This window comes from Nerophis ophidion, linkage group LG23, assembly GCF_033978795.1.
Source record: "Nerophis ophidion isolate RoL-2023_Sa linkage group LG23, RoL_Noph_v1.0, whole genome shotgun sequence".
Lineage (NCBI taxonomy): Eukaryota > Metazoa > Chordata > Actinopteri > Syngnathiformes > Syngnathidae > Nerophis > Nerophis ophidion.
The window spans coordinates 27,461,939-27,482,483 of NC_084633.1; the positions used below are offsets into that span (position 1 = coordinate 27,461,939).

General features: G+C 40.5%; 1 protein-coding gene across 3 annotated transcripts in view; it reads left to right on the plus strand.

The window, feature by feature from the left end:
* The window catches only part of plppr2a (phospholipid phosphatase related 2a), a 188,476-nt gene that overhangs the window by 11,477 nt on the left and 156,454 nt on the right, over positions 1 to 20,545 (plus strand). For all 3 annotated transcript variants that reach the window (XM_061885553.1, XM_061885552.1, XM_061885551.1), the window contains exon 2: positions 19,986 to 20,103. In XM_061885553.1, coding sequence (XP_061741537.1) covers positions 20,035 to 20,103 — 69 coding nt within the window. In that variant the 5' untranslated portion in view covers positions 19,986 to 20,034. The remainder of the gene's footprint in view (positions 1 to 19,985; positions 20,104 to 20,545) is intronic.

Below are 20,545 nucleotides of genomic sequence, written 5' to 3' on the forward strand. Positions count from 1 at the left end.
GTGTGTGTGTGTGTGTGTGTGCGTGTGTGTGTGTGTTGGGGGGAATGAGTAAAAAAAGGTTCAATCTCAGACTGGGCCCCTGGGGAGGGGATCCAACATTTTTTGTTAGAATAAAGCCAATAATACCATTTTTTTGTGGTCACCTTTATTTAGAAAAGTATCGACATACACTTTGGTACCAGTACCAAAAATTGGTATCGGGAGAACACTACATTATAAACAGTTTGAACAGTAACACTGTGTTTCCATATAGGAGCATAACACACTGTACTTTTATCGAGAGATTCTTTGGCGTTCTCGTGATACAGTGGGGCAAAAAAGTATTTAGTTAGCCACCGATTGTGCAAGTTCTCCCACTTAAAATGATGACAGAGGTCTGTAATTTTCATCATAGGTACACTTCAACTGTGAGAGACAGAATGTGAAAAACAAAATCCAGGAATTCACATTGTAGAAATTTTAAAGAATTTATTTGTAAATTATGGTGGAAAATAAGTATTTGGTCAACCATTCAAAGCGCTCACTGATGGAAGGAGGTTTTGACTCAAAATATCACGATACATGGCCCCATTCATTCTTTCCTTAACACGGATCAATCGTCCTGTCCCCTTAGCAGAAAAACAGCCCCAAAGCATGATGTTTCCACCCCCATGCTTCACAGTAGGTGTGGTGTTCTTGGGATGCAACTCAGTATTCTTCTTCTTCCAAACACGACAAGTTGAGTTTATACCCAAAAAATCTATTTTGGTTTCATCTGACCACAAGACATTCTCCCAATCCTCTGCTGTATCTTCAAACGGGCCTGGACATGCACTGGCTTAAGTAGGGGGACACGTCTGGTACTGCAGGATTTGATTCCCTGTCGGCGTAGTGAGTTACTGATGGTAACCTTTGTTACTTTGGTCCCAGCTCTCTGCCAGTCATTCACCAGGTCCCCCCGTGTGGTTTTGGGATTTTTGCTCACCGTTCTCATGATCATTTTGACCCCACGGGATGAGATCTTGTGTGGAGCCCCAGGTCAAGGGAGATTATCAGTGGTTTTGTATGTCTTCCATTTTCTGATAATTGCTCCCACAGTTGATTTTTTCACACCAAACTGCTTGCCTATTGTAGATTCACTCTTCCTAGTCTGGTACAATTATTTTCCTGGTGTCCTTCGACAGCTCTTTGGTCTTGGCCATAGTGGAGTTCGGAGTCTGACTGTTCGAGGCTGTGGACAGGTGTCTTTTATACAGATAACGAGTTCAAACAAGTGCCATTAATACAGGTAACGAGTGGAGGACAAAAGAGCTTCTTAAAGAAGAAGTTACAGGTCTGAGAGCCAGAGATCTTCTTTGTTTGAAGTGACCAAATACTTATTTTTCACCATTATTTACAAATAAATTATTTAAATTCCTAAAAAAAAAATTTCACATTCTGTCCCTCAAAGTTGAAGTGTACCTATGATGAAAATTACAGACCTCTGTCATCATTTTAAGTGGGAGAACTTGCACAATCGGTGGCTGACTAAATACTTTTTTGCCCCAGTGTATGCATACCACAGTTTGAGAATCACTGGGCGACACTTTGCGGTTGTCAGTGAAAAAAACGATGCCAATTAGACAGTACTGAGTACATATGGCAGAACTGCATTTCGGAGTAGCATCCTGTGCAGCGAACGACTCACAAACTGCGGCAACAACGCCCAGTTATGTTGAGCCCTCCTGCTAAAGCGCACGGGCGACAATTGTTCGAAGTGAAAGGTCGTGTTGTGACAACATGCAAGTTTTTCTGACGGACCGAAGCTGGAAGAAAAGCAACCGCCAAAAAAATATTGGTTTCTCAACCCCAGCGGTACTATGTTGTAATACACTTTCCCACCACGTGTGACAGTAATGACAATATAAAACAAATGGAAGAAGTCTGGAGCTAAAGTCATAGAAACATTTCTTAAGCACAAAAACTATGACTAAACTGGCAAAGCTGTATTTTCATTTGTAACATATATTATTGATTTATTTTTACATATATCTGTTGTCGTTTTTTTATGAGTCCCTTTTAGTGTGGTATATTTAATTAATATTAAAACCTCCTAAGGCCCAAGCTGTTGGTTTATATGCTTTTTTTATTTCTCTTTGCTATTCGGGCTTTCTGTAGCCTAATTAGAATAAAAACTAAAAATCATATTTTTATACGATGTACTAAGTCCTTAAGTAACAAACGTATACTTCATGTTGAGTGACATTATTTTTACACTTTTTTTTTTCCAAATTCCATTGTATGTTATACTCCTCTGACACCACCAAATGGCAGAATGAGTGTCCACATAAGTGGCCATAAGACCCCAATTCAGTAGTGAACACAGATTTGGAAATAAGAGATAAAAGGTGCTGTCCACGCATGTGGCCAACTAAGCCTTAAGAGTTAATCTTGGTAAAACAAATTAAATAATAATAATAATAAAATAAAATTTAATCTTGGTCATCAGCTTTTGCGATCAACACATGCTTTCATATCATTTGACAAAGTTTATTCTGTCAGATATGATTATTGAACACAATTAAAATCAAGAGTAGGTGTTCATATTTGATTAAGCCCCTCAGTGGAGGTTAAGTTGACAATACAGAAGATTTGCAAATCCTTTTCAACCTATAGTATATTCAATTGAATAGACTGCAAATCGAGAGGAGCCAGATGAGGTGGTTCGGGCATCTGGTCAGGATGCCACCCGAACGCCTCCCTAGGGATGTGTTTAGGGCACGTCCAGCTGGTAGGAGGCCACGGGGAAGACCCAGGAACCGTTGGAAAGACTATGTCTCCCGGCTGGCCTGGGAACGCCTCGGGATCCCCCGGGAAGAGCTAGACGAAGTGGCTGGAGATAGGGAAGTCTGGGCTTCCCTGCTTAGGCTGCTGCCCCCGCGACCCGACCTCGGATAAGCGGAAGATGATGGATGGATGGATGGATAGACTGCAAATACAAGATATTTAATGTTGGAACTGGAAAACATTGTTGTTTTTTATTAGCTCCTTTGGAATTTGATGCCTGCAACATGTTTGAAAAAAGCTGGCACAAGTGGCAAAAACAACGGAGAAGGTTGAGGACTGCTCATCAAACACTTATTTGGAACATCCCACAGGTAAAGAGGCTAATTGGAAAAAGGTGGGTGCCATGATTAGGTATAAAAGCAGCTTCCGTGAAATGCTCAGTCATTCACAAAAAACGATGGAGTGAGAGTCACCACTTTGTGAACAAATGCGTGAGCAAATTGTTCAAGAACCACATTTCTCAACCAGCTACTGCAAAGAATTTGAGGATTTTACCATCTACGGTGTGTAAAATCATCAAAAGGGTTCAGAGAATCTGGAGAAAACCACGCTGAAAACCAATATTGAATGCCCGTGACCTTCAATCCCTCAGGCGCTACTGCATTAAAAGGCGACATCAGTGTGTAAAGGATATCACCACATGGGCTCAGGAACACTTCAGAAAACCACTGTCAGTAACTACAGTCGATCGCTACATCTGCAAGTGCAAATTAAAACTCCACTATGTAAAGCCAAAGCCATTCATCAACAACACCCAGAAACCCCGCCGGCTTCGCTGAGCCCGAGCTCATCTAAGATGGACCGATGCAAAGTGGAAAAGTGTTCTGTGGTCTGACAAAGTCCACATTGTTTTTGGAAACTGTGGATGTCGTGTCCTCGGGACCGAAAAGGAAAAGAACCATCCAGTATTGTTCTAGATGCAAAGTTCAGAAGCCAGCATCTGTGATGGTAGGGAAGTGCATTAGGTCCCAAGGCATGGGTAACTTACACATCTGTGAAGGCACCAGTAATGCTGAAAGGTACATACAGGTTTTGGAGCAACATATGTCGCCATCCAAGCAACGTTATCATGGGCGCCCCTGCTTATTTCTGCAAGACAATGCCAAGCCACGTGTTACAACAGCGTGGCTTCATAGTAAGAGAGTGCGGGTATTAGGCTGGCCTGGCCTGTAGTCCAGACCTGTTCCCCATTGAAAATATGTGGCGCATTATGAAGCCGAAATACCACAACGGAGACTGTTGAACAAATTAAGCTGTACATCAAGCAAGAATGGGAAAGAAATCCACCTGAAAAGCTTAAAAAAATGGTCTCGTCAGTTCCCAAATGTTTACTGAGTGTTGTTAAAAGGAAAGGCCACGTAACAGTGGTAAAAATGCCCCTGTGAAAACTTTTTTGGAATGTGTTTGTAATGATTATTTGCAAAAAAAAAAAAGTTTCTCAGTTGGAACATTAAATATCTTGTCTTTGCAGTCATTATGCAAATCATTATATTCTGTTTCTATTTACCATTTACGCAACGTGCCAACTTCACTGGTGTTGTGGGTTTTTTATATTTATTGCTTCCAACCGGACCCCATTTTTAACCCCATTTTTAATCATACAGAATCATTATTAAGCACATTAATGAAGCAAAACTGAGAAATACAATAAGTGGGAATCTAAAAGGGTTCTTCTAATTAGATCACCCTCGGTTCTCAGTCGCACTTTTAGATGATCAAAGCTTCTCCCACTCATCTTTGGTCACCGAGGACGTCGCTCCCGAAACGCAAGCGCCACACCGCCGACTCGTACTCGTAATTTCCCCAAACTTTGAGAGAGAATCCAATTGTGTCGCCTCCCACAGCGAGGACGAGAACACCCTCAACACTTTACTTGGTATCTGAATCGACAATACATGAAATATATGCTCTTGTTGTGTTCACTTGTCTCTTCCTGAGATTAAGCTGCCATTGTGATAGAAATAAGAAATAATTATTCCTTTTTTACACACACACACACACACACACGCACACACACACACGCACACACACACACTCTTGTATTTCGTACCTTCTTGACAGCTCCAAAAAATACCAACCTCTTTAGGACCACCCTTTCTGGATTTATAAAGATTTATATTCACAACAATAATAAAATATACATACTATGCAAATATAAAAAAAGCTTGTTGTGAAAAATGAGTTGGAATTTCACAAGAAAAACGTTACGATTTCACAAGAAAAACTTTAAATGTTGGCAGTTTTGTAATAAAAGTCGTCATACTCAACGCAAGTCAAAATTTTACAATAAAAACTGAACATATGTGCAATATTATGATAAAAGTTGGAATTTTACTCAATAACAGTCACATGTTTATGTGATCATGTTTTGTTTTGGCATGTTCTGTTTGTTTTTTGGCCACTCAGTTCCCGTTCTTGCACTTCCTGGTTTGTTTTTTCACCATGACTACCCATTAGTTTCCACCTGTCCTCATGTCTCACACCTGTTTTTACTAATCACCACAGTATTATTTAAGCATGTCTGTTTCTGTTGTTCATTCTGGTAACATCACCCTCCATCACCTGCTACGCACCTTGTAATCCATGCCAATGATCCATGTCCCGTTCTCGTTCCGTTCCAAGTAAGTGTTTTCGTTATTTATACCACAGTGCAAGTTTTTGTTTTATGTTCATAGTTTTGCCTTAGTGCGAGTTTTTTTTTCACAGCCAAGTTTTTGTACCGCCATTGTGCGCCTTTTTTTTGCAGTTATTATGTAAAAATAAAAGATGTCTTTACCTTCATGCCATCTCCGGTCCAAGTTGACTTGCATATCGGGAAAACAACCACCTCATGGTCCAAGTATTGACCAGCTTAACATTGTTGGCGATTGTATAAAAGAGTCGTAATTTTACTCGACAAAAGTCACGATTTGGAAAAGAAAATTTCAAAATGATGGCAATATTATAATAATAATCGGAATTTTACTTAGCAGAATTATGAAAAAAAGTCATAATATTACACAAAAAAATTGACTTTTTTACAATAACAAAAACATCGGCAATATTATCGTGAAAGTCAGAATTTTGTCACCATTTTGCATTAAAAAGTAAAGATTTTACATAAAAAAGTAATATTTTAAGACAAAATATCGCAATATTAAAGAAACAGAAATAATGAAAAATTGTTTCCAATTTTATAAGAATAAAGTCGACACATTGTGAGGAAAAAGACTACTTTTAGTTAATTATTTTATTTTATTTTATCGTTTGCAATTGTTTTTTAATCTTCACGTTAATACAGTATGTCTCTATATACATATTAATGGTTTTGTTTTTTTTTAAATTAATTTTGGCCACCGGGAGCATATTTCCATTTCTTACACCCACTTGTTATTTCATATGTTTACCAGAGAAGGAGCACTTTTAAAACCAACACACAGTCAATTTGAAAAATCCCTCCCTTTTTTGGACCACCCTCATTTTGATGGATTTCACCACCAGGGGTGCAAATGAGACATTCTCTATTAGATGGAATGGTTTTCTGTATCGGGATTTATGTCCTAATTTGTTCACGGGTCCTCATATGGACGGCACTTTTCTTTGTTGATGTCTTAAGAAGGGTACAAATACAAGAACACACACACACACACACACACACACACACACAGTATCAGTTTAATATTACGGTATCTCATACCAGTGCCTAATCGGTACTTTTTTGAAATGGCGCCGGTGCTTAAATGGTACCTAAAGTAATACATGCCTTATTCTTTGTCTGGCCTATACGGTACTGACTTTCTATGTTTATACTTACAGTACTGGTTTTAGCTATTGGTAAAAAAAATTTTTTTTAAAATCTGCATCTCATTTGCAAGTATTATATCGCAGATTTTGCATGCATGAGAGTAGGGCCAACTAGGTTTCAGACTATCGACTACTTATATTGACTACAGGGCGCCATGTTTGCTTCCAACTTTGATTTCACGTAATGCGTGTACTGCAATTCCTTGTTTGACATCTCTTTTAATTGAAGAGTTCTTTGTTTTTTGGAGCCAAAACACTGCCAGTAATATTTGGTATCGAAAAAAAAATTAAATTGTAGAAAAAGTTGTATTGGCACCGAAACAAATACAAACATTGGAAAAAAATACAAATTTCTGGGAGGATTCTTTATTGAGTCGTGACATGTTTTCAATGCAGATACTCATATTTTTTAAAACTTGTATTATTTTTGTTAGTTGCAATTGTTTTTATTATTGTTTTCTTTTTCACATTTGTAAAGGCACCATTAATGCTGAAAGGTACATACAAGTTTTGGAGCAACATATGTTGCCATCCAAACAACGTTATCATAGACGCCCCTACTTATTTAAATAAATAAATGATAAATGGGTTGTACTTGTATAGCGCTTTTTTACCTTCAAGGTACTTTTTTTTTGTTTTTTTGTCATTAAAAAGGGACGTTTTTGTCATGAAAAGGGAGGTTTTTGTGGTTGGTGCACTAATTGTAAGTGTATATTGTGTTTTTAATGTTGATTTAATAAAAAATAAAAACAATTAAAAACAAAATATATATATATATATATATATATATATATATATATATTTATTATTTTTTATTTATTTTATTTATTTATTTTTTTTTTAAATAAAAATTAATTAAAAAATATTGGTTGGGGACCACTGATTTACACAACATCCAATTTTTGTGGGGTTTTGGTGTTTTCAATAAATCCTCCCTAAACTGTATCATAAAGAAATAGATAGGAATACAGTAATTGCTTTAACTTTTTTTTTCACATTCGCTTCTTTTTTTACGGTTTCGTTCCCCGAAGTTCATGCTGCCCCTTCATGCCATAGATCCATGCTTCTTTTCCTGTCAAGTAAGTTTTGTTTATTGTCTAAGTTGTGTTTCCCCCTTGTGCGCGCCATTTGTTTGTACTTTTTTTGTAGCTTCTGAGTTAACAATTTCCCTTGTGGATCATTAAAGTTTGTCTCAGTGTAAGTCTAAAGATTAAATCATGTTTTTACCTGCACGTCATGTCCCGGGTAGTCCGTCAGCCTTCCTGGGAGAACGACCCCGCAGCAAACTGCGACCCCCCCCATCTTGACAATAAACACAACACACACAGGCCTTCTCAAGATAAATGTAAAAACAACTTTTGCTTCATAATTTCCTATTTCGAATAATTTTTCAACTTCATTTAGACGCCCTGGGTCCTTCCGGCTTCTTCTTCGGCACAGGTGTCTGGCCCGTAAAAGCCTGGGAAAAATGTCAATAATATACTTAATTTTTTGGGTTTTTACAAAATGAAAATATAATCAATTTTGACAGGAAAAAAGGTGTATCTTCTAAACGTAATAATCTATTCATGCCAAATATTACATTATTATATAGTGTACTACACAAATGTTCTATTAGTAAATATAACAACTTGTACATGAAAAAATCCAATAAGCAAGTGCATAGGCAATGGTGTAATAATATAAGGTGATTACCGGTACACATTTAAATCATTAAATAATAATAATAATAATAATAATTCTCACGTTGGGGGGTTGCAAGTCTTTCCCCCCGGATGCAGACAGACTACTCCGGACGACAGTGTGAGGTAGGAACATGATTTAATCCATAAATCATACACAGTGCAACATGCAGGAAACAAAAAAAAAGGGATGTGTGCCGATTGCGCGCGGAAGCTAAAGCGAAAACCTAGCACAGTAATTGTATGTCAAGAAACCGGAATATACCACGTAACGTGTTGCCTACAGTAAAAAAAAAATGAAGCCAGGACGACGAGAGAGGTGAATAAATAGCTTTCTGATTAGTGGTCGAGAACGGGTGAGCCTGCCGACCACTAACCAGAGGAAGGTGAACCCAATTACCGTATTTCTTTGAATTGCCGCCGGGGCGCTAAATAATTTAAAACCTCTTCTCACTCCTGCGCTTACCAAAGGCATGCGGTAAAAGTAAGCATGCGCTAATTATTTTAAAACCTCTTCTCACTCCGGCACTTACCAAAGGCATGCAGTAAAACATTGAGTGTGATGTAAGCTTGGACCTTAAATCCTACTGAATAGCTCTTAATCTTCTTCCCTTTATGCAATTTCAAATTACCGGTATTGAAATCAGCCTCTTCCATTTTGAAAATGATGACTGGGGAAGTGTCACTCGTGGTAATCCAAATGGAAACTAAAACAAACCCAGAGGTGCACAAACAGGAACTAAAGAATTCCAAAACTAACAGAAAAATGACAAAACATGATCCGGGCCACGGATCATGACAATAATAATAATAGATCCTTTTTTTTGTAAAAGCACTTTACACTGAACAAACAATCTCAAAGTGCTACAGTCCATTTGAAAACAAAACAAAAACAAAGCTGTAGAAGAAGCAAAATAAATTCATGTCACAGTCCTGACAAAAGCTAGAACAACAAAAAGCTACCCCAACGAGTAAAATAAATAGTAAAATAAAACTAGAACAGCTTATAGCTAGAACTAGCACACATGAATCTATCAAAAGGCTTTTTTTTTTAAAGAAGGGTTTTTAAGTCTTTTTTTTAAAACCATCTACAGTCCGTGGTGCCCTCATGTGGTCAGGGAAGTTCCACAGACTGGGAGCGGCTCAGCGCTTTGTCATCGAAGGTTAAAGGAGGTTAGTTAGCCTGTCTGGAGTGGAGGTGTCATGTGGAGGATTTGGGGGTGAGCAGTTCTTTGAGGTTGAGGGGGGCATTTCCATGGAGCCACTGATGAGTTATTAGGTAGACTTTGTATTCAATCCTGAGTGGAACAGGAAGCCAGTTTCTGGATGTTCTTGCTAGGGATCCCGACAAGAAGTGAGTTGCAGTAGTCGAGCCTGGAGATCAAATCAGATCAATTTGAATTTTGATTAATCGCAGGTTCTTGCCTGCATGCATGATTTTAACTAATTTAAAAAAGCGGCCCCCCGAAGGCAGCCATTACTGCGATGTGGCCCTCAATGAAAACGCGTTTGACACCCCTGCTCTAGGGCATGTTGCAATTTCTGATGCCAACAAAAGTAATTGATTCAAAAAAACGCTTCAAGCTAAGTATGGCTCCACCTTTCCAAAAATGTGCTAGCTTGAAGCCAATTAGCATTAGCGATTTCAACACCTTCAACTGTGTTAATCAAAACTACAACCAAGATGTACGTTACAATCAAACAGCTGCTGTGTAATAATCACAATATTTATAGTATTAACACTTTTAGGGTGCAACTCGGGATGGTCTCCTGCTGGCCCCACTATGGACTTGACTCTCACTATTATGTTAGATCCACTATGGACTGGACTTTCACAATATTATGTTAGACCCACTCGACGTCCATTGCATCCGGTCTCCCCTAGAGGTAGGGGGTCACCCACATCTGCGGTCCTTTCCAAGATTTCTCATAGTCATTCACATCGATGTCCCACTGGATTGTGAGTTTTTCCTTGCCTTTATGTGGGCTCTGAACCGAGGATGTCATTGTGGGTTGTGCAGCCCTGTGAGACACTTGTGATTCAGGGCTATATAAATAATCATTGATTGATTGATTGATAGGGACGGCGTGGCGCAGTGGGAGTGTGGCCGTGCGCAACGCGAGGATCCCTGGTTCAATCCCAACCTAGTACCAACCTCGTCACGTTCGTTGTGTCCTGAGCAAGACACTTCACGCTTGCTCCTAATGGGTGCTGGTTAGCGCCTTGCATGGCAGCTCCCTTCATCAGTGTGTGAATGTGTGTGAATGGGTAAATGTGGAAGTAGTGTCAAAGTGCTTTGAGTACCTTGAAGGTAGAAAAACGCTATACAAGTACAACCCATTTATTTATTTATTTAACAAACAACAAAACACACCATAAACCAGAGGTGTGTACAGAGAAAGTATGGCCTACCCGTTTTCAAAGTCGGACGCAAACAGGGGAGCTCTTGCTGCTAGCGAGGTGTATAAAATAGTCAGGAATTGTCATGAATACAAAGGATTCTGGGTATTTGTTGTGTTGCGTTTATGGCGTGTTACTGTGAGGATGTTCTCCCGAAATGTGTTTGTTGTTCTTAATTGGTGTGGCTTCACAGTGTGGCGCATATTACTAAGAGTGTTAAAATTGTTTATATCACAACCATTAGTGTACTCTGTGTCACCCAGTATGCCTTGCAGTCGTGTGCGTGTTGCTGCGGAAGCCACACACAACATGATGCTGGACTGACTAGCAGATCGTACATGTTGTAGAAGGCAACAAAGCCAAAGGCTTCATAGCACGCCCTAAAATGTATTATCTGGGTGACTGCCGACAGTCATTCTAGAGAATAATAGCGTCTCCTATTGTCTTCTTTGCTTTATGACACGGGACTTAAATGGCTCTTTGGAAGGCAAAGGATACCGATCCCAGAACCATGTATGTCATATATTTCCGGATGGTTCAACTGCCACCTGCCCAAATCTAATTAAAATCGAATTTTTTGTAGTGTCAACCGCCCGACCCGCGGTTTATCCGCGGATGAGACCGCAAACCGCGCATCTGTACTTGGTATCATTACAGTGGATGTCAGGTGTAGATCCACCAATGGCGTTTGTTTACATTTTGATGCCGGTGAGCTACGGTGTGTAGTGAAGCATGTTTCGCTATTCCTAGTCCTGCAGATGAACATTTCCAGCGCCTACAGGTATTTCTTTACCTACTTGTAAGAAACTTACTTTATTCGTCGCCATGGAAGCGAGGATTAGTGATTTAGAAGTCGCTATAACACCGCTAGCTAGCCAGCCATGTCTTAAAGCACCTCTTCCTGAGGGTGTTTCAGTTTTATAACTTCACCTTTATCATTACTTTTTAGGCTAGATTGCGTCCATTTTCCCTTTTCTGTCTGCTTGTAAGTACTCTGTGTGTGCGCTGCCGAACATGCTCCTCTGCTTGTAAAACTGGCAATATCATGACTTGACGAAAACGGGGGCGCGGGAGGAGAGGGGTTGCGGGACCGGTACATTTCACAGGCGGTATTGTATCTAATATGATTCATTAGTATCGTGGTACTATACTAAAACAGCTATACGGTTCAACCCTAGTGCCAACACAACTTTCTTTACACAGCCATTTTTTTTTCCCCAATACCGAATCTTACGAAAATTACAGGAAGTGAAGGTTTGCCAGGAAGTCTGCGTTGCCAATGACAACAGTATCTCGTGCATAAAATTGTCGATTTCTGCCCTTTTTCCTGTCTTTCACAACAGGGCTCCTGTTGTTTCTATTCAATCCTTGCCATGTTTTTTTAATTTTTATTGTTTTGGTGAAATGTGACAGCAAACCGTTTCAACCTGTCAACCTTTCAAACCGGAAAAGATTAGGGCTAACATTGAATGGTTATTCTGCGACGTTTTGATAAAGTATGGAGTGGCTTAATTTGGGTTGATTGACAGTTATATTGCTTTAACTGTAGATGCCTGATGGAACATTTGATTTGTATTGTATTGCTGTTAACTATTTTGTCAGAGAAAGTTAATACATGTTTATATAAAAAAAGAAAGGTTCATGTTGTGTACCGGGTAGAGGGAAGGAGGCGACACCAAGGCAGAACTGCGGTTTACTAGGTTTATTGAAAACCTTGATGAGTGTGTGGGGTGTGTATGCTACCACAAGTGAATGAGTGCGGACGATGTGTAGAATTAACAATGTAAGTCTTACCAGGGGTTGTTGTCGGTGCGTGTTGTGTGAACCTTTCGTCGAATCCAAGGAGCAAGACGAAGAGGTAGCCGGCAGGGAAGCGAGCAGTCGGGGGTTGGAGAGAGGCAACAATGTCCGAGTCCGAGCTGCGGTCGAGGATCGAGGGAGGCAAGCAGAGATCCAGGTGGAGGTCGTGAGACAAGGCATAATCACAGGCAACAGGGAAGACACAATGGACATCAAAACACGGGAACCAGGAAGAGCACAAAGAAGACGAGCAAGGAACGAGGGAGGCGTGCCAGACGTGATGCTTACTGTCAAAGATTGGCTACGTTCTGGCAAAGGTCCCTCTGGTCTTTATGCAGCTCCCTCTCATCAAATCCAGGTGGGTTGATTCTTGATAGGCTGCAGGCTCGTTGCTGCGTGGGCGTGCTGCACTCAGCACGAGTGAGGACGTGTCTGAGTGCGCTGTCAGCAGAGGTGCACACAGCTCCAGCCGCTGAGGATACGCGGATTCGACTCCGCGTCATGACAGTTCATATGTGAATGAATTAAATGTCCATAGAAATATATTTTATTGTACACATCTTGTACATTTATATAATTTTTTTTTTCTCGAAGATTCCCAAGTTGTCTTTAACAATCTAACAGTCCTCCTAGAAGTCTACCAGCATTTCAAAGTAATCAGCATATTGTCACTAGAGATGTCCGATAATGGCTTTTTTACCGATTTCCGATATTGTACAACTCTTAATTACCAATTCCGATACCAACCGATACCGATGTATACAGTCGTGGAATCAATACTTTATTATGCCTGATTCTGTTGTGATGCCCCGCTGGATACATTAAACCAGAGGTCGGGAAACTTTTTGGCTGAGAGAGCCAAAAAGCCAAATATTTTAAAATGTATTTCCGTAAGAGCCATATAATATTCTTTTTAACACTGAACACAGCTAAACGTGTGCATTTTTAAGTAAGACCAACAATTTCTTAAGTATAATAGGTCTCTTATTCTTTGTAAAAACATTGTGATTCTGAAGCTAACTGTGAAGGGGGCGTGGCCTGCGGGCCTGCAGCAAGGCAAATGTGCCAGGACCGGCCTCGAAATCGGCGACAGGTGCGTAAAGCCTTGTTATCTAATCACCTGTCGCGCTGTTATAAGCAGCAGCCAGGAGGAGAGACGGGGTTGGAGCTGGAGCCAGAGCGCGAGCGAGAACGAAAGAAAAAAAGACAATTGCTGAAAAGCAACCGAGAGACTTATTAAAAATAAAACAATATTGTAACCCTGAAACAGGCTCTCATGCTGGTGCTTGGTGGTCTGAAGAACCCCAAGGAGGGCCAACCCCACACTAACAAATAATAAATAAATAACTTCTTACCATTAACGCAACTTCTTGAACAAACAGAAGCTTAACAATGTTTTATAATTTGAACGTTATTTTTAACACTGTGATTACATGTGGAATTATTCATTACTTATCGTGTTAAGCAATGTCAGGTCAGATTTATCCGAGAGCCAGATGCAGTCATCAAAAGAGCCACATCTGGCTCGCGAGCCATAGATTCCCTACCCCTGCATTAAACAATGTAACAAGGTTTTCCAAAATAAATCAACTCAAGTTATGGAAAAAAATGCCAACATGGCACTGCCATATTTATTATTGAAGTCACAAAGTGCATTTTTTTTTAACGTGCCTAAAAACAGCAGCTTGGAATTTGGGACATGCTCTCGCTTAGAGAGCTTGAGGGGGTTGAGGTGGTAAGGGGGTAGGAGGTAGCGGGGCGGGCTGTATATTGTTGCATCCCGGAAGAGTTTATGCTGCAAGGGGTTCTGGGTATTTGTTCTGTTGTGTTTATGTTGTGCTAGAGTGCAGATGTTCTCCCGAAATGTGTTTGTCATTCGTTTTTGGTGTGGGTTCACAGTGTGGCGCTTATTTGTAACAGTGTTAAAGTTTATATGGCCACCCTCAGTGTGACCTGTATGGCTGTTGACCAAGTATGCCTTGCATTCACTTGTGTGTGTGAAAAGCCGTAGATATTATGTGATTGGGCCAGTTTATAGGTTTATAGGCGCTCTGTACTTCTCCCTGCGTCCGCGTACACAGAGGCGTTTTGAAAAGTCATACATTTTACTTTTGAATCCAATTCCGAACATTTTGAAACCGATAGTTTCCAATATTACATTTCAAAGCATTTATCGGCCGATAATATCGGCAGTCTGATATTATCGGACATCTCTAGTTGTCACATGTGTTTAGTTGTGTTACAACTGCTATAAAGCCTTTCTTTGTCAACATTTGGTGGTTTTTGCATAACACACATATGCAAATGATATATCAGAACAGAAGGAACCCATTACATTTACTGTATTTCATGGACCATAGGGCCCACCGGATTATAAGGCGCACTGCCGATGAGCGTGTTTACTCAGGTCTTTTTTCATACAAAAAGTGCACCGGATTATAGGGTGCATTAAAGGGGTCATATTCCATCCATCCATCCGTTTTCTGCCACTTGTCCCTTTTTTGGGGGGGTGTCGTGGGGTGCCGGAGCCTATCTCAGCTGCATTCGGGCGGAAGGCCTTACACCCTGGAGAAGTCGCTACCTCATCGCAGGGCCAACACAGATAGACAGACAACAGTCACACTCACATTCACACACTAGGGCCAAATTTTAGTGTTGCCAATCAACCTATCCCCAGGTGTATGTCTTTGGAGGTGGGAGAAAGCCGGAGTACCCGGAGGGAACCCACGCAGTCGTGGGGAGAACATGCAAACTCCACACAGCACGATCCCAGAATTTAATCCAGGACTACTCAGGACCTTTGTATTGTGAGACCCCTAATAGAAGTAGCACACATACATCTATCATAAGGCTTCTTTTTTCTTTAAAGAAGGGTATTTAAACCTTTTTTTAAAGCCTCCAAGGTCTGTGGCGTCCTCAGGTGGTTAGGGAGAGCGTTCCACAGACTGGGAGCAACGTAGTAGAAAGCCTGGTCTCCCATAGTTCGGAGCTTTGTCCTCGGAGTTTGGAGGAGGTTAGCCTGTCCGGAGCAGAGGTGTCGTGTGGAGGATTTGGGGTGAACAGGTCCCCTCACCTCCCAGGGGGTGATCAAGGTTGATGGGTCGAATGCAGTGAATAATTTTGCCACACCTCGTGTGTGTGTGACAATCATTTGTACTTTAACTTAAATTATTTACGTGGCTCACCTTCGGCAGTGTCTTCTCCCAGTCATCTTTGTTGTAGCGGTGTGGCGTGCAAGGCGGGAGTGAAATAAGTGTCAAACGATGGCGCTAACTGTTTTAATGACATTCAGACTTCAGTCAATACATTTGGAGAATCTCCTCATCCGTGTGCAAATGTGTCCCTTGACAAACCGTCGGACTGGAACCCTCTTACTAAAGTTCTTTGGGTGAATAATGTAAACTCACTACACCGGTAGTTTTTAGGCATAGCGAGTCTACTGACAGATATAAGTTCGAACTTTACACTACATTAGACATGGTAACAGTGGAGGATGAATATCCCATAACAAGAAGATAGAGAAAAAGAATAAACTTATCAACTGCGGTCTCCATACGGACTACAGTGGCGGACATGCGCAATTTTTTCGGACTTATGCAGATCTAAAATACACATCAGCAGGTATCAGCTTGTACAAACCCCGTTTCCATATGAGTTGGGAAAATGTGTTAGATGTAAATATAAACGGAATACAATGATTTGCAAATCCTTTTCAACCTATATTTAGTTGAATGCACTACAAAGACAAGCTATTGGATGTTCAAACTCATAAACTTTTTTTTTTTCCTGGCAAATAATAATTAACTTAGAATTTCATGGCTGCAACACGTGCCAAAGTAGTTGGGAAAGGGCATGTTCACCACTGTGTTACATCACCTTTTCTTTTAACAACACTCAATAAACCTTTGGGAAATGAGGAAACTAATTGTTGAAGTTTTGAAAGTGGAATTGTTTCCCATTCTTGTTTTATGTAGAGCTTCAGTCTTTCAACAGTCCGGGGTCTCCACTGTCGTATTGTACGCTTCATATTGCGCAACACATTTTCGATGGGAGACCGGTCTGGACTGCAGGCGGCCCAGGAAAGTACCCGCACTCTTTTACTACGAAGCCACGCTGTTGTAACACGTGGCTTGGCATTGTTTTGCTGAAATAAGCAGGGGCGTCCATGATAACGTTGCTTGGATGACATCATATGTTGCTCCAAAACCTGTATGGACCATTCAGCATTAATGGTGCCTTCAAAGATGTGTAAGTTACCCATGCCTTGGGCACTATTGCACCCTCATACCATCACAGATGCTGGCTTTTGAACCTCGCGTCGATAACAGTCTGGATGGTTTGCTTCCCCTTTGGTCCGAATGACACAAAGTCAAATATTTACAAAAACAAATTGAAATGTGAACTCGTCAGACCACAGAACACTTTTCCACTTTGCATCAGTCCATCTTAGATAATCTCGGGCCCAGAGAAGCCGGCGGCGTTTCTGGATGTTGTTGATAAATGGCTTTCGCTTTGCATAGTAGAGCTTTAACTTGCACTTACAGATGTAGCGACCAACTGTATTTAGTGACAGTGGTTTTCTGAAGTGTTCCTGAGCCCATGTGGTGATATCCTTTAGAGATTGATGTCGGTTTTTGATACAGTGCCGTCTGAGGGATCAAAGGTCACGGTCATTCAATGTTGGTTTCCGGCCATGCCGCTTACGTGGAGTGGTTTTTCCAGATTCTCTGAACCTTTTGATGATATTATGGACCGTAGATGTTGAAATCCCTAAATTTCTTGCAATTGCAATTTCAAAAACGTTGTTCTTAAACTGTTTGACTATTTGCTCACGCAGTTGTGGACAAAGGGGTGTACCTCGCCCCATCCTTTCTTGTGAAAGACTGAGCATTTTTTGGGAAGCTGTTTTTATACCCCATCATAGCACCGACCTGTTCCCAAATAGCCTGCACACCTGTGGGATGCTCCAAATAAGTGTTTGATGAGCATTCCTCAACTTTATTAGTATTTATTGCCACCTTTCCCAACTTCTTTATCCCATGTTGCTGGCATCAAATTCGAAAGTTAATGATTAATTGCACAAAAAAAATGTTTATCAGTTTGAACATCAAATATGTTGTCTTTGTAGCATTTTCAACTGAATATGGGTTGAAAATAATTTGAAAATCATTGTATTCCGGTTATATTTACATCTAACACAATTTCCCAACTCATGTGGAAACAGGGCTTTGTAATAAGAGTTGGTTTTGCATGATATTGCAAAACTAAACGGCAGATAATATGTCAGCTAATTGGTGCCATTTTGCGGTCCTTATACACACACCATAGTAATACTTGTATCTCTGACTACAGTAGCCGTAATGGGCCGACAATCCATCAAGCGATGCGGCTTCAAAGTCATACTAAAAAAATTTGCCAGATTTTTTTAGTGTCGTGTGTAATGTTTTTTTTATTTTCAATGGAACATTTAACGTGTTGGTGTTGTTTACTGCAGCATAGTGCAGTCTATAAGTATATATTATGTGTGACTGCCATCTACTGGTCACACTTATCATTACACCATATACCAAATAAAATTAACCAAAACAATAATTATTCCGTTCATTTGGTTCACCGGGTTATAAGGCGCACTGTCAATTTTTGGAGAAAATGAAAGGATTTTAAGTGCACCTTATAGCCCGAAAAATACGGTTGGTTACAGCGCGAGCAATCAGTTTCTGAGGAATATTTCTCTCTCAAAAAGGTTTATCTGAAACAGACGTGTGTTATGTATGTTCTGAAGAAATGTTTAATATACAATGTTTCACAAAAAATCCACACACCAAGGATATACTCTTTTTTTTTTTTTTATTTATTTGTTTTTTTTTCCTTTTCAAGATTGCAAACATACAATAAAATACATAGTCAACTATACATGGCAAAAATCAAGTACAAAACCCCAAACCAGTGAAGTTGGCACGTTGTGTAAATGGTAAATAAAAACAGAATACAATGATTTGCAAATCCTTTTCAATTTATATTCAATTGAATAGACTGCAAAGACAAGATACTTAACGTTCGAACTGGAAAACATTATTTTTTGCAAATATTAGCTCATTTGGAATTTGATGCCTGGAAAATTTTAGAAAAAGCTGCCACAAGTGGCAAAAAAGACTGACAAATTTAAGGAATGCTCATCAAACACTTATTTGGAACGTCCCACAGGTGAACAGGCTAATTGGGAACAGGTGGGTGCCTTGATAGGGAATTAAAGCAGCTTCCATGAAAAGCTCAGTCATTCACAAACAAGGATGGGGCGAGTGTCACCACTTTGTCAACAAATGCGTTCAAAAACAACATTTCTCAATGAGCTATTGCGAGGAATTTAGGGACTTCACCATCTACGGTCTTTAAGATCATCAAAAAGTTCAGAGAATATGGAGAAATCACTCCACGTAAGCGGTGACATTACGGACCTTCGGTCCCTCAGGCGGCACTGCATGAAACAGTGACATCAGTGTGTAAAGGATATCAGCACATGGGCTCAGGATCACTTCAGAAAACCACTGTCAGTAACAACAGTTTCTCGCTACATCTGTAAGTGCAGGGGTCTCAAACTCAATTTACCTGGGGGCCACCGGATGCGCAGTCTGGGTGAGGTTGGGCCGCAAGAAAAGATTTTTTTAAAATATATATTTTTATATGTCTATTTTTATTTTCAACACAAAATAAAATCAAAACATAAATGAACAAAATGAGAATTGTACAAATAAGACACGTCGGTGTGCCGCTGTGCTCAAGAAAGAAATATTGCATCTCCCACATTTCCTGGAATTGTTCTTCGCTCATCACAAACCTTTTTTGTCACCGCAGGCTTTGAAAAAGACATGTTTGGGGTTGTGGAATATATTTGTTTTTAGCCGACGCACGGAGAATAATGTTATTTCCGCAATCTGAGTCGTCCCGCTTTTCCTCTCTACAGCAACACGGCGGTCGGTGGATAACAGCCGGTAAAGTACCGGCATACTTGGGGGTGATGGGGGACAGGTACCTTGCAGAGGCGGTATCGTACAGAATAAGATTCATAAGTATTGCGGTACTATACTAATATTGGTATACCGTACAACCCTAATTAGTATTAGCTAAAAGGAAAAAAAAAATCTGTCATTTAGCCACGCTGTTTTATAAGTTACAGGGTTAAACATTTTGCAAAAAGAAGCGGTTTATAGTCTGGAACTGATGGTATATCCTGCAGACACATTGGTTTGCAAGATACAAACTATGCGAGCAGCAATTTCTCCGACTGCAGCAGTTTAATGCAAAAAGTGGGCAGCATAATGAGTTTTGGGGGGAACATAAAATATGAATGCCTCACATAAATAATCAGTTTTTAAACAATACATTAAAACAGCACACTGGATAAAATAGAACATCAGTGTCTTCGAGCGTGTCTGATGAGAGTTTATTTGTCCCCGATTGGATTCTACTTAATCTCACACTCTGGGCTAATTTGATGCTCTTTGCTTCTGGATTAGGAGGCTGAGAGCTGAGCCGAAAGGGAGGTTGAAGACAATAAACGGAGGCATGGCAGCGGATGAGAAGCCAGGTGTGAAGAGCAGCAGCTCCATCGTCCCCTGTTTCCTGTTTGTGGAGGTAAGAACCCGCTTCGTTCGGTAAGAACTCGCTTCATTCAGTGAGAACCCCCTTCGTTTAGTAAGAACCCCCTTCTTTCAGTAAGAATCCCCTTCGTTCAGTAAGAACCCGCTTCGTTCAGTAAGAACCCATTTCGTTCAGTAAGAACCCGCTCCATTCAGTAAGAACCCGCTCCATTCAGTGAGAGCCCGCTCCAATCAGTAAGAACCCGCTTTGTTCAGTAAGAACCAACTTCGTTCAGTAAGAACCCCCTTCGTTCAGTAGGAACCCCCTTCGTTCAGAAAGAACCCGCTTCGTTCAGTAAGAACCCCCTTCGTTCAGTAAGAACCCGCTCCATTCAGTGAGAGCCCGCTCCATTCAGTAAGAACCACCTTTGTTCAGTAAGAACCCACTTTGTTCAGTAAGAACCCGCTTTGTTCAGTAAGAACCTGCTTTGTTTAGC